The sequence below is a fragment of the Amia ocellicauda genome, chromosome 7 (assembly GCF_036373705.1).
Source record: "Amia ocellicauda isolate fAmiCal2 chromosome 7, fAmiCal2.hap1, whole genome shotgun sequence".
Lineage (NCBI taxonomy): Eukaryota > Metazoa > Chordata > Actinopteri > Amiiformes > Amiidae > Amia > Amia ocellicauda.
Window position 1 is genome coordinate 44,069,021 of NC_089856.1, and position 12,212 is coordinate 44,081,232.

The 12,212-nt window shown below is 39.5% G+C and overlaps 1 protein-coding gene across 3 annotated transcripts; it reads left to right on the plus strand.

Annotated features, from left to right (window-relative positions):
- Positions 1–1,372: 1,372 nt before the first annotated feature.
- Positions 1,373–10,774, plus strand: LOC136753574 (claudin-18-like). 3 transcript variants are annotated; one of them, XM_066709812.1, is made up of 6 exons: positions 1,373–1,435; positions 1,621–1,845; positions 8,671–8,835; positions 9,004–9,106; positions 9,297–9,407; positions 9,679–10,774. In XM_066709812.1, exons 2-6 carry the CDS (start codon positions 1,626–1,628, stop codon positions 9,827–9,829), a joined length of 750 nt encoding a protein of 249 aa, XP_066565909.1. In that variant the 5' UTR covers positions 1,373–1,435; positions 1,621–1,625; the 3' UTR covers positions 9,830–10,774. The 3 variants fall into 3 exon arrangements, with proteins under 3 accessions (XP_066565909.1, XP_066565908.1, XP_066565907.1); XM_066709811.1 differs by lacking the exons at positions 1,373–1,435; positions 1,621–1,845 and adding an exon at positions 4,908–5,301; XM_066709810.1 differs by lacking the exons at positions 1,373–1,435; positions 1,621–1,845 and adding an exon at positions 6,657–6,938.
- The last annotated feature ends 1,438 nt before the right edge of the window (positions 10,775–12,212 follow it).

Below are 12,212 nucleotides of genomic sequence, written 5' to 3' on the forward strand. Positions count from 1 at the left end.
CATATCCTCCTGATGTAACTAGACCTGAACCACCAGCAGCAAAGTACAATAACAAATCTTGTGTGGGCTTTGTGTAAGTTTTCTCCCTTTGACCTATTGTAATCCCACCCTCAGGTATTGATTATTCGGTTTATGATCAGTGGGTGAAGTGAAGTTTTGATTTGGTCTCAGAGCTTGTGATCTCATGAAGGTATTCCTGGATGCAGTACCTCATTGAGTACGATTGGTTACAATATCAATGGCATTTGGATCAGTGTTCAGTGATCAGACGTTCGTCAACGCACATTGTTTTATGTTTTTCCGAAATCGTCAATTGTCTGCGCAGATCTGCGGAAATCTGTGCTACACGAACGCGACCCAAGAATTTTCAGATTGCAATAATTTCCTCCAAAATAAATACAAATATTTTATCAAAAAGACAGTGTTCAGTAAAAGCTAGTTGTTATCTATAATATTACTGTTATTATCATCATTATACACAAACTGATTAAAAAAAGTATCTAGGCTATCAAGCACAGTCGATACAATTGGTTTGTTCCTAAATTGTGAGTAACTCGGTACTTGGACAAAAGATTTTAACTGAAGGAAATGGAACTGAATGTGGCTACAATAAGACGAATTTGAAGCGACACGTGAAGAGTGAAATAAATCAAAGTCCATTTGTACGATTTGTGTGTTTATTTATTTCTTAGACTAACCTGTGAAGGCTTTGGAGGTCACTGTTGCTTAAATTGTTTTGTTATGTAATAAGTTGCCACACAATTATTGTATGGATTTAAATGCTAACAAATTAGAACTGTCTTGCTTCTAAAGTTAAAAAAGGTAAATTAATGTAATTTGTTTAATATTTCAATGACTAAAACTGAATTAAATGCATGCAGGTTTAACGTCAATATAATGAAATTAAATAGCATGACTAAAATGTGACTAAACTAACTAGTCGACTAAAAATAAAGAAAAGTGCATGACTGACTATATCTCATAGACAAATGAGACTAAATCAAAAACTGATGACTATATTAACACTGATTTGGAGTCATGGAACAGATATAAAATATATCAAATGGAGGAAGAAAACGTGAAGCATTCACACTATTAATGTAGAAGGTGATAAAGTTTGGTGATAAAGTATGAATTATATTTACTTTTAACTTACTTTATTTATTATTCAGCTGTACTACTATATGTATTAGTATCACTATGTATAAACCACACAGAAAGGCCCACTTCATCTGAACTCTACTAATGGTGCCAAATCCCGTTTAAAATTCAGGCCGACCAATCGGGACACAACCCAATCCTAATGCACGGGATGGGCCGCAGGATCAGGGCGTGGCGGGGAAGCTGTGTTATCACCCCGTCATTGACAGACCGTCACTCGCCTCTGAAAGGTACCAGGTGGGACTGTCTCTCCGAAGCTCTCCACGGGGAACAGGTGAGTAACGGGCACGTCAAGGAGACCGTGTCACTCCCTGAGTCACACAGCTGTGTGGGAGGGGTGGTGCTGACCCTAGTTAACACCCCAGTCCAGGCTAGGCTCCGCTACAGCTTTGCTGCTCCTTCTCTGGGAACGTGCGTGAACAGTGCAGGTTTAATTCTAGTCTAACTCGCTTCACTCAGGAAGAATGGCCACCACCATATGCCAGACGGCCGGGTTCCTCCTCGCCGTTCTGGGAGTAGGAGCTATTATTGCAGCCACCGGCATGAACAACTGGAGCAGCCAGGACCGCCAGGGAGATGTGGTGACATCTATCTACACCTACAAAGGGCTGTGGAACAACTGCGAAGTGGGGTCCTCAGGCATGACTGAATGCAGGCCGTTCTTTACCATTCTGGGGCTGCCAGGTATGAAATGTGTTTATTTTATTTTATGTATTTGACTTGAAGTGCTGTATCTGTCAGTGTGCAGGATTGTAGGGGCAAACACCGTATTTTAAGTCTTACCCAGCTGTTCTCTCATCTTATAACATCAGTTATAAATGTTCAGTCAAAACAGTAGTGTTTTAATTTACAATGAATAGCTATTTTAAGTTGAACATAACTTAAATACACTGCTTTTCTCACACCTGCAGTCACCTGACACTTCCTTCTGTACTGTAGGTTCAATTACACAAAGAACATGGTGCAGTTATTAAATGACACAATTAAGTGTAATCTGTAGTGTGCTCTGCATTCGAAGAAAAAAAATGTACCAATTACTGTGTCACACCCTCCCCTCAGACACGTCATTTTAAAATCCCAACAGAAAAGAAGTCGTTCGCTGTAACTATGACTGGGAACAAGAGGGAGCACCTTTATTTTGTGTATTTTTTAAACACAATTTGAAGACTATACACACTGTTGTATTACCTACACAATTATAATACTGGGAAGCTGCTTTCTCTAGAGAGAGCACCTTCTGGCAAATAAAAGTAGACTTTTTTCATCAAATGCATTTAAGTTTCATCAGGTTGTTTCAATTCAGAGAAAGACAAAAAGTACAATTTCTGGACTCATCGTCAACATATTTCATTCTTCTGATGGTGGAAAGATGATTTGGCACATATGTTGGAAAAAAGCAAACTTAAAAGTAGGCCTTTACATTCCTCCCTTTAGGAGCTGCCCACTGGAATTCATTTGCGATGTCTGCATTTTTAATATCGCTGCAAGGGAGAATGGGCTCGAGTCGCCCTCTGCTGCTTTTATTTGCATTTTTCAGTTGATCAAAATAAGTTCCGATCAACAAATGTTCGTTCTTTTGCGATCTAGTTTTAGCGATCCAAATTCTGCTTAGCCTTTCAGATTTTAACATCATCTGCTTTGGCTGCAGGGTCATATATATTTTTCTGTGAATATCAGTCTCTTTCCCCATCTATATCGCCTTCGATTTTAAATTCACAGGCTTGTATTTTTCAATTTCAAACTGTAGAAGTTTCTCAGAGGGGGGGAAAGATAAATCCAATTAGAAAGTTTCAGTTTTACTCTCATAAACGCGTTCAACACAAAGCAATTAATCAATGTATGAATGGCATTATCCGCATTTTAAAAAAATCTGCTTTTCACCACACGCATAACTGTCTAGAATCCCATTTCCGATAAGAATTCATCAGACGAGGGCCCAATATCAAAGCTGAATATTAGCAGAACACAAAGAGCAGCTTTTAGACTATTGTGCTCCAGTGCAAATGATAACAATGTGAGAAAGGTTATGTGTGAAGGGAGGCCATTTTTCCTGTCTTTAGTTTTCTGTTAGTAGCTCATTGATGGGCGAATGTATCGACCTGTTTCTGGAAAACAAATACCAGAAGCATCGAGCTTCTCCTTTAATGCCATACTGCTCCGTACTTTATTGTATTTCAAAGAGGTTTACCAGGAGAAGATCATTTATCAGAGCTATCTTCACTTTATAATTGTGAATGATAAAGAAAATTATAATAATTCGTTATAACCTGGTCTTCTCTGATGTCTACTCTGATCCCACTGGTGTAGGAGCGACAGTTGTATGGTTTGTGTGTTCAGCGTACACTGGTTGCTTTTATGTCGCCTGGGTTTCGATGCTTTGAAATCCCCTTTCACTTGTCTTACTCATTAGAGTTCCTCTTCTCGTATCTCGGTTTCTGGCGAGAAGAATGACTGGTACCTGGTGACACAGTCATGTTCAAATACAGTCGGCTAAGTGTTTCGCTATCACAAAGCTGAATAAACACCATTGCAGGAACGGAGCGGTGAAAGCTTTGGGACAATATTTGGTTTCATTTGAATTTGAATGCATCAGATAACGGCCTCTGACAAGCCGAGGAGGTTTTCATTCAGTCCAGCTTCGATTTTAAGCGAATTTATTCTCTTAATAAATAAAAGGTTTTTTTTTTTTTTAAGCAACATCCTTTCCTTGCAGCCACTACTTTAGTATTAGTTAAATAACTTGTTATAAAATCCTTTATATTGTTGTGTAAATTTAAACAAGTGAAAATATCTTGGGGAGGCCTTCATCCAGCAGTTGAACAACAAAAGCTAATAAATGATGGTGAAGATATATAATTTATATATGTGTATGTGTGGCAAACTGGTTATGAGCTAGATGATCACTATTCTATCTCTAAAATAGAAAATGACCAGAAATGTTGCCCTTTGGTTTGAAATTGCAATTAAGTAAATCAACAGCCTCGTCTTTCTGTTTTCCTTCCTGAATGTAAGTGCAGATATCATATTTTGGATTGTGAATTAGTTTTTTCCATGATTATTATATAAAAATATATAATTTATAACAAAATCATATTTCCTTACAGTTGCTATTTACAAATGGTTATACATTTTAGAAAAGTGTAGAATAACATTATTTCAGCTGAGGATTTATTATACTGTGTAAATAGTGGTTTTGTCTTAGTTACTAGTTGGCATTATCAGTAATATTATTGGGTTATCTGTACTTTTTGTTCTTAAAATAAAATGTATATGAACACAATACATTATTTTTGATGCAACATCCATGTTTATCACTTAAAATGGGATTAAACAAAATTGTGGCCTAGGGCTGAAACTGCATCTGTTAATAGCTGTAAACTCTCAAGGCTGCTTCTCAAAACCTTCACTTCAGTACAACTACAAAAGCTAGTCAGAAGACTGGTGTATTTATTTAATTAGTTGACTATGTTTCTTAAGTTCATGAGCTTCTTGGGAAAGGAAGTAGAGCCATATTGGGTAAATAAAGAGGGAAACACGAGGAGAGGCTTCGTAATTCTTGAAACAAAACCCAGACTGTCATCCGAGTATCGTCAAAACCAAGTCGAGTTTTTTTGAAATGACACATTTTGTGTCTTTAACTGCCTCCCCCAACGCCCACCCTTCCTGTTCACATTCAAGTCACAGTGACGGGGCTGTGAACAAACAAGACCCAGAGAAACAAGCGCAGTGGATCGAGAGAGGCCCGGTGACAATCGTATCTGAGTGAAACACTGAAAGTCAAATAGGCGAGTCAGTTCTCGGCGATAAGACACAGCGCTTTGGCCAAATAAGGCAGACGACAGGTGACGCAGAAAAAACTCGAAACCCAGGATCCGGGAAATTTACGGACTTCAGCTTCAGAGCATCGAATAGACAGCATCATGGCGGTTACCTTGTGCCAGGTGATGGGATTTCTGCTCGGGGTTTTGGGGGTCGCGGGGATCATCGCCGCCACTGGAATGGATCAGTGGAGCACCCAAGACCGCTTCGACGACCCAGTCACGGCGGTCTACAACTACAAGGGTCTCTGGCGGACTTGCGGCACACAGAGCTCTGGACTCACTGAATGCCGGCCTTACTTTACCATCCTTGGGCTGCCAGGTAGGACATCACCGGCGGGCAAGTGGGGTCCGCACTGAAGAGTTAGCACATGCCAGTTAACTTCCTAATTTAGGGTTATGGTCCATTTCTCCAGGGAATCTTAAGAACAGAGAACAACAGTGCTTTTTAAAAGCCTTTTCTGTTTGTGTTGCAAGATCTTTGTTAGAACGGATTTTGATATTCACATTGTTGGTTGTAATTCAATGAAATCGATGGAGACATATGGGGTTTGCATAGCAAGTGTAAGAAAAAACATTTTTATGTTCAAATCTGACCTTATTTATATAATATATATATATATATATATATATATATATATATATATATATATATATATATATATGTGTGTGTGTATGCTTATTTTACCTACATTTGAATTAATTGATGGTCCATATTAGTATTTGATGCCATTAGTTGATTTGCTAGACTAGAGCCTTTGTGCTTCTAATTAATGGAAACCTGCCATGGCCAATCCCCGACTCTGGGAGTTGTATTTGAAGTTAGTTAAAAGTTTGATTTTATCTGGGCCTATGACTAATTCATGTGCTTTGGTCAGTGCTGATTGCAAGTGTTACAAAAGCAGCTTGGTACGTATGACACAATTAAGGCAATTAAGGCTTTGAAGGTATCAAATCAATGACACAAACTAAAACTTGGTAATTTTGTTTCACCCGAAATATTAATTTTAAATCGAACGACAAGCAACCATTTTAAAAAGAGTGTTCTCTTGTTGTGCCTTTTAATATAAACACAACATAAATAACACTGGTGGGAAACAAAGTCATAGAAGTACAGATATTTGACAGAATGGAAACAGTAAAAATGTAAAACTGTTGTAATTCCAAATATACAGTCCAGTATTTATTAACACTAACTGCATTACTGGCCAGAACAACAAAAACCGCACAGCTAGATAATGGTTGATAATTAGATGTTTGGTAGAAAAGAGAGAGACTGGAAATTTGGGATGTTTTAGGGTTGACTGTTTTATACAATACAGGAATGTTAGCCAAATCAACAACTGTTGTGCAATAACACCTTGCTGAAGGTCACATGTGTATCAGTTAGAGATAACAGAACAACAGACCTGAAACCAGATAACAAAACATTGACGGAAAGTAGGATTTTGGACTACTTTAGTGACTTGTAATTAAAAACAAAAAACTTAAACGTGACTTAAAAAGTAAACAAAACTATTTGTATACTGTGATACATCGTCCCATATCCCGTAAACAAGGACACGCCCCTCGAAAATCTCCAAAACCGACGCTCGAAACTCCCGGAGGAGGCCATGAAAACATTGAGCAAACATCAGATAAAGAATGAGCCTTACTGATAAGAGCCAATGAGCGGCTTTCATTTCACGACTTAATCAACGCTCACTGGTAAACGACAAGCACTCGGCTGCAGAGAGAAAATGGCCTCCACGATGTTCCAGATGGTTGGGTTTGTGCTGTCGGTGTTAGGACTTGTGGCGATATCGGCTACAACAGGCATGAACCAGTGGAGGATACAGGATCGGTACTACACCGTGGTGGCTAGTGTTTACACCTATTCTGGACTGTGGTACTCTTGTGTTGGCGAATCAATTGGCCAGTCAGAATGCCGACCCTTCTACACTGTTCTGGGACTACCAGGTTAGTGGACCGCTTTCCCCAGGACAAGCTGTATCTCTATTTTGCTCCAGTTTTTCCATTTGCAGACATTTATTTGGGGATTCTGTCATATGACGTCGAACCTTACCTGTGTCCGTCTGCTTATCTCATTTCTGCAATTGCATTAGGAGGAAGGGCACAATTTTTTAATTAATTTTGTAACGTATGCAATAAGAACCCTCGATGGATCATTGATCACTAACACACTGAGTATTTCAACAAAACATATTTCTGATTTAATTTACTTTATTGAGCTGGTCTCCAGAACAGGGGCGTAGGTTAGGTTTTAGAACGGGGGACATGGATTTCGAGTCCGCCGCGGAGTGCAGTTGTCGAGTGAGGGTTGTGGGGGAGTTTTCCGATTTCACCCGTTCATCTCGTAAATAATGACTGTGAATTGACATGTCTTTGAAGTGGGGGGGTCGTACCACCCGTAAATTACGCCAATGGGCAAATTATTCAAGTTCTCTCAATATTGGGGACCATACATTACTAGGGGGACAATTTAACATTCTCTCATCATTGGGGGTTGGTGCGTCTATGCATGAACGTAACTAAACCTACACCTACGCTCCTGAAAAATATTTTTTGTTGCAGGTATAGAGAAACTATTTGACCTCTTAGTTAGGTGTTTTAGGTGTGCCACACCTTAAGATAAGAGCTTTCGGTCTGATTGAGATAATAAACCGTAATGTTCTCATCTAGGTTACAGAAATATACCGGTAAACAAAGTAAAAGACACATTTCCTCTTTAAAAACAGACAAAACAATATTTGTTATATATTTTATAAACCAGACACTCACAGAGTAGCATTTCCAAACATCCCTATACCCTTTAACTTGTGGATAAATGTCATCCTGTTCATGGAGAGCAGGATTTAAAAAACAGTTCAGGATATTTCATTTTATGTTTCAGCAGATCAACATTTGTTTTTAATAGTTTAGTTTCGTTTAACCAACATGAAAATAGAGCACACATCGGCTATAGGGTATCCTCAGACCAAAACAATTGAGTTGTAAAAATTTTAGTTTTATTTTCACTGTAAAGATACTTACGTGTCTGATCCTCAAGTGTGTGATTTATAAGTTACTAGGTCGTGTGAATATTGTCTCTTATTGTACCAGACACTATTTTCGCAGTTTGTCCAGCCAGAAGCGCTTACCTTCGTCGTCCTCTCACCCAAACTGCACAGTAACAGACACCCTTCACAAGACCAATTCATGTAAAACACTTTAGTAGTTCGATTATACTTTTCAGCACAAATATGTAGAATGTATATTTATTTAAATCATGCAATCTTAACCTTAAATTTTTGTTACCTGAAGATTCACTGCAAGCAGATTAGCTTTGCGGTGAAAGGGGTTTGTAGGGTTATTTTGTTCTTCATCCAAATATATATATATATATATATATATATATATATATATTAGTTTAACACTATTTAATTAGTAATGCAAGTATGTTCTATGCTTTCACTAAATACTTTGTGAAATCCCAGGTGGCTAATCGTAGTCAACATACAACAGATTACCTCACCGGAGTGGTCTCCGATGATGGGAACACTTAATATCAGTTCATTTATTTTCTTAGATTTAGAAACAGAATTCCATCACCCAGAAGACTTTGAACGCCTCACGGACTCAACTTCTGAACGAAAATGCTGTCAGCTTCCTGTATGTGAATCAAGGGTATGTTTCCTCCTGTGACACACAGGTAGCTTCCAGGCTGTCCGAGCCCTGATGATCGTGGGAATCGTCCTGGGAGCCATCGGGGTGCTGATCGCCATCTTTGCCCTGAAGTGCATCAAGATGGGGAGTATGGAGGACACAGCCAAGGCCAACATGACCTTGACAGCGGGGATCATGTTCATCCTGGGAGGTGCGTTATCGTTCCCTCTTCTTATAGAGCTACTGAAGGCTTAGCAGACGACAGCTGCACTCCAGAGGTGGCTTTTGCTAGACAATCAAATTCCATAGTCCTCAAATGTTGTCTATGTTAAGGAGTTCATTATCCTTGCTGACTGCCATTGTGTTGCCTTCTCCGCAGGCATCTGTGCGATTGCTGGGGTCTCTGTCTTTGCCAATCTGATCGTGACCAACTTCATGTTCCTCACCCCTCAAGTTGCGTATGGAGGATCCGTCCAGGTCAGGTAAGGGAATGCATGGTCTGTTCCTCGAGGCTGTGCGGTCCAGGCACATGTGAAGAATACCTACAACTGTTGTTTGGCCAATGCACGGCACAGGGTGATCTTCCCAGGCCTCGTCCTCATCCACGCCTACCTAAAGGAGTCCAATTCCTGATGTTACTCCTTCCCTCACCATGGTGACTCTGTCTTCCAGGTACACATTCGGCAATGCCCTGTTCGTCGGATGGGTGGGTGGAGCGGTGCTGATGGTGGGGGGAATCATGATGTGCCTGGCCTGTAAAGGCATGGTGCCGGAGAAGTCGCGGTACGTTTCTTTAAATCGATTATTTTGAAAGTAGTTGAAGTACATTTTGTAGTAGTAGTTCAACACAGTGATCCTTTGAAAAGCACCAGAATTCAATAGGCCCTATAATTTGGTTAAAAACAAAAATGTGCCTTTTGAACAGGGTTAATCCAGCCCGCAAAAGGTTATTAGCTTCATATGATCTATTTAAACCCCTTTTTAAATAATCTTCTTTCTTCATAATAAAAAGGAAAATACTCGAAATCCATACATTTTTTGTGTTCTTTTTCAGCTTCAACGCAGTGTCTTACAAAGCGCCATCCCATAACACCATCTACAAGTCCGGTCAGGGGTATGAGGACAAGTCTAGGCAAGGCTACGATGAGGGATACAGGGCCCGCAGCGAGGATGGGCAGCGATCCGCCAAATTTGACTATGTGTAAATCCCTATACGCGGCCAGCCCGATCATTAGTTACTGATGCTAGGATTTCGAACGGGGATGTTGTCCTCCTTTACTAAACAACGCTGCCAGTCTCCATAGCATTAACTGTCAAACACGCATCTCTCGATCACCTGGGATTCGTAATCGTGAAATACAGACAGTGGCGTACTGTAGGTTAGGGGTTGCAAAACAATTTAGTCATTTAAGGGGATGGGAGAACACCCACAGGCCATTTATCCTACTGCGGACAGAAGTTCACACGCATGTGTGTAGAAAATATGGTGTGGACACCATCTCCTTCATCAAAACCCAACTGTATCATCACACTTAATCAGTTTACTTGTTAGGTTTTGCAGTTCATCAAAATGTAACATTTTACCTAATTAAGCAATTTTGCTCCAAGACACTATGTTTCTTTATATATATACATTTTCTTTCAGTATTACCTGTATATTGGGCATCAAACAAAGGAAACTAACTTAAAATGAGAATTTACAGTATAATTAGTCATTGGCTGAATCACCCCATCACCCTGCAGGTACACATTTTGGGTTCATAAATCGGTCAAAGAAAACAGCGTGAATGACCGAAAAGAGAGAAAATTATTGACATGTTGATATTAATGGAACTGGGAAGCAGTTTTCATTTTATTTTTTATATATTTTTAATATTACACTATACTTACATGGTTTGTATAATATTGTTTAATTGTAACTTCTGTATTTTTTTATACATTCAATTTAGATGTAGTCAGAGGACACAGAGCAGACGCTTACTCACCTGATCGTACATGTAAGCAGCTGCCTGTGAGACCTAACACCACTTGATTTTATTATTTTAAAATGGCGTCAAATTAATTTTGTTGTTGTTGTTGTTAGGTTAAAATGTTTGTGCGATTTAATTTTGTGCTAGTTGTGACTTTCAAATAAAATATTATCCCTCCAACTGTGTGACGTCTTCAAGGTCAATCCAGCCACAATGACATCTATACGTTTACAACCGGATTAAAATAATTTAAAAAGTCAAGAAACATGCATTAGTTCGGTGCCAAAACTCACTTGACTCGCCCCTGCAGTCTGGAACCGAGGGCTGTAGAGATACTTGGTTAAACTTTTAAACGTAAAATTACAAAAATGAAAAAAGTCTTCTTGGTTTTGAGAAACTTTGACTGCAGTGTTTCTGCTGCATTTGTTTGGTACCTGACTGATCCTAATGGGTGGAACATTGTGCACCGGCGCTACAGATAAGAAAAGCCACTTCATCGCCTTAGTAAACACACCTGGAAACTTCAACACAGGAGCGACTTTCTTTAACTTTACTGGAACCTACACAGCACTGCTTCAAAGCAATCGTATATCTGGTTCATTTACGTTTGATATTATTATATAATTTAAAAAAGACAACTATGAGAATTGATTATATTATATAATATATATATATATATATATATATATATACACTCACCTAAAGGATTATTAGGAACACCTGTTCAATTTCTCATTAATGCAATTATCTAACCAACCAATCACATGGCAGTTGCTTCAATGCATTTAGGGGTGTGGTCCTGGTCAAGACAATCTCCTGAACTCCAAACGGAATGTCTGAATGGGAAAGAAAGGTGATTTAAGCAATTTTGAGCGTGGCATGGTTGTTGGTGCCAGACGGGCCGGTCTGAGTATTTCACAATCTGCTCAGTTACTGGGATTTTCACGCACAACCATTTCTAGGGTTTACAAAGAATGGTGTGAAAAGGGAAAAACATCCAGTATGCGGCAGTCCTGTGGGCGAAAATGCCTTGTTGATGCTAGAGGTCAGAGGAGAATGGGCCGACAGATTCAAGCTGATAGAAGAGCAACTTTGACTGAAATAACCACTCGTTACAACCGAGGTATGCAGCAAAGCATTTGTGAAGCCACAACACGTACAACCTTGAGGCGGATGGGCTACAACAGCAGAAGACCCCACCGGGTACCACTCATCTCCACTACAAATAGGAAAAAGAGGCTACAATTTGCACAAGCTCACCAAAATTGACAGTTGAAGACTGGAAAAATGTTGCCTGGTCTGATGAGTCTCGATTTCTGTTGAGACATTCAGATGGTAGAGTCAGAATTTGGCGTAAACAGAATGAGAACATGGATCCATCATGCCTTGTTACCACTGTGCAGGCTGGTGGTGGTGGTGTAATGGTGTGGGGGATGTTTTCTTGGCACACTTTAGGCCCCTTAGTGCCAATTGGGCATCATTTAAATGCCACAGCCTACCTGAGCATTGTTTCTGACCATGTCCATCCCTTTATGACCACCATGTACCCATCCTCTGATGTCTACTTCCAGCAGGATAATGCACCATGTCACAAAGGTCATATATACAATATATACAA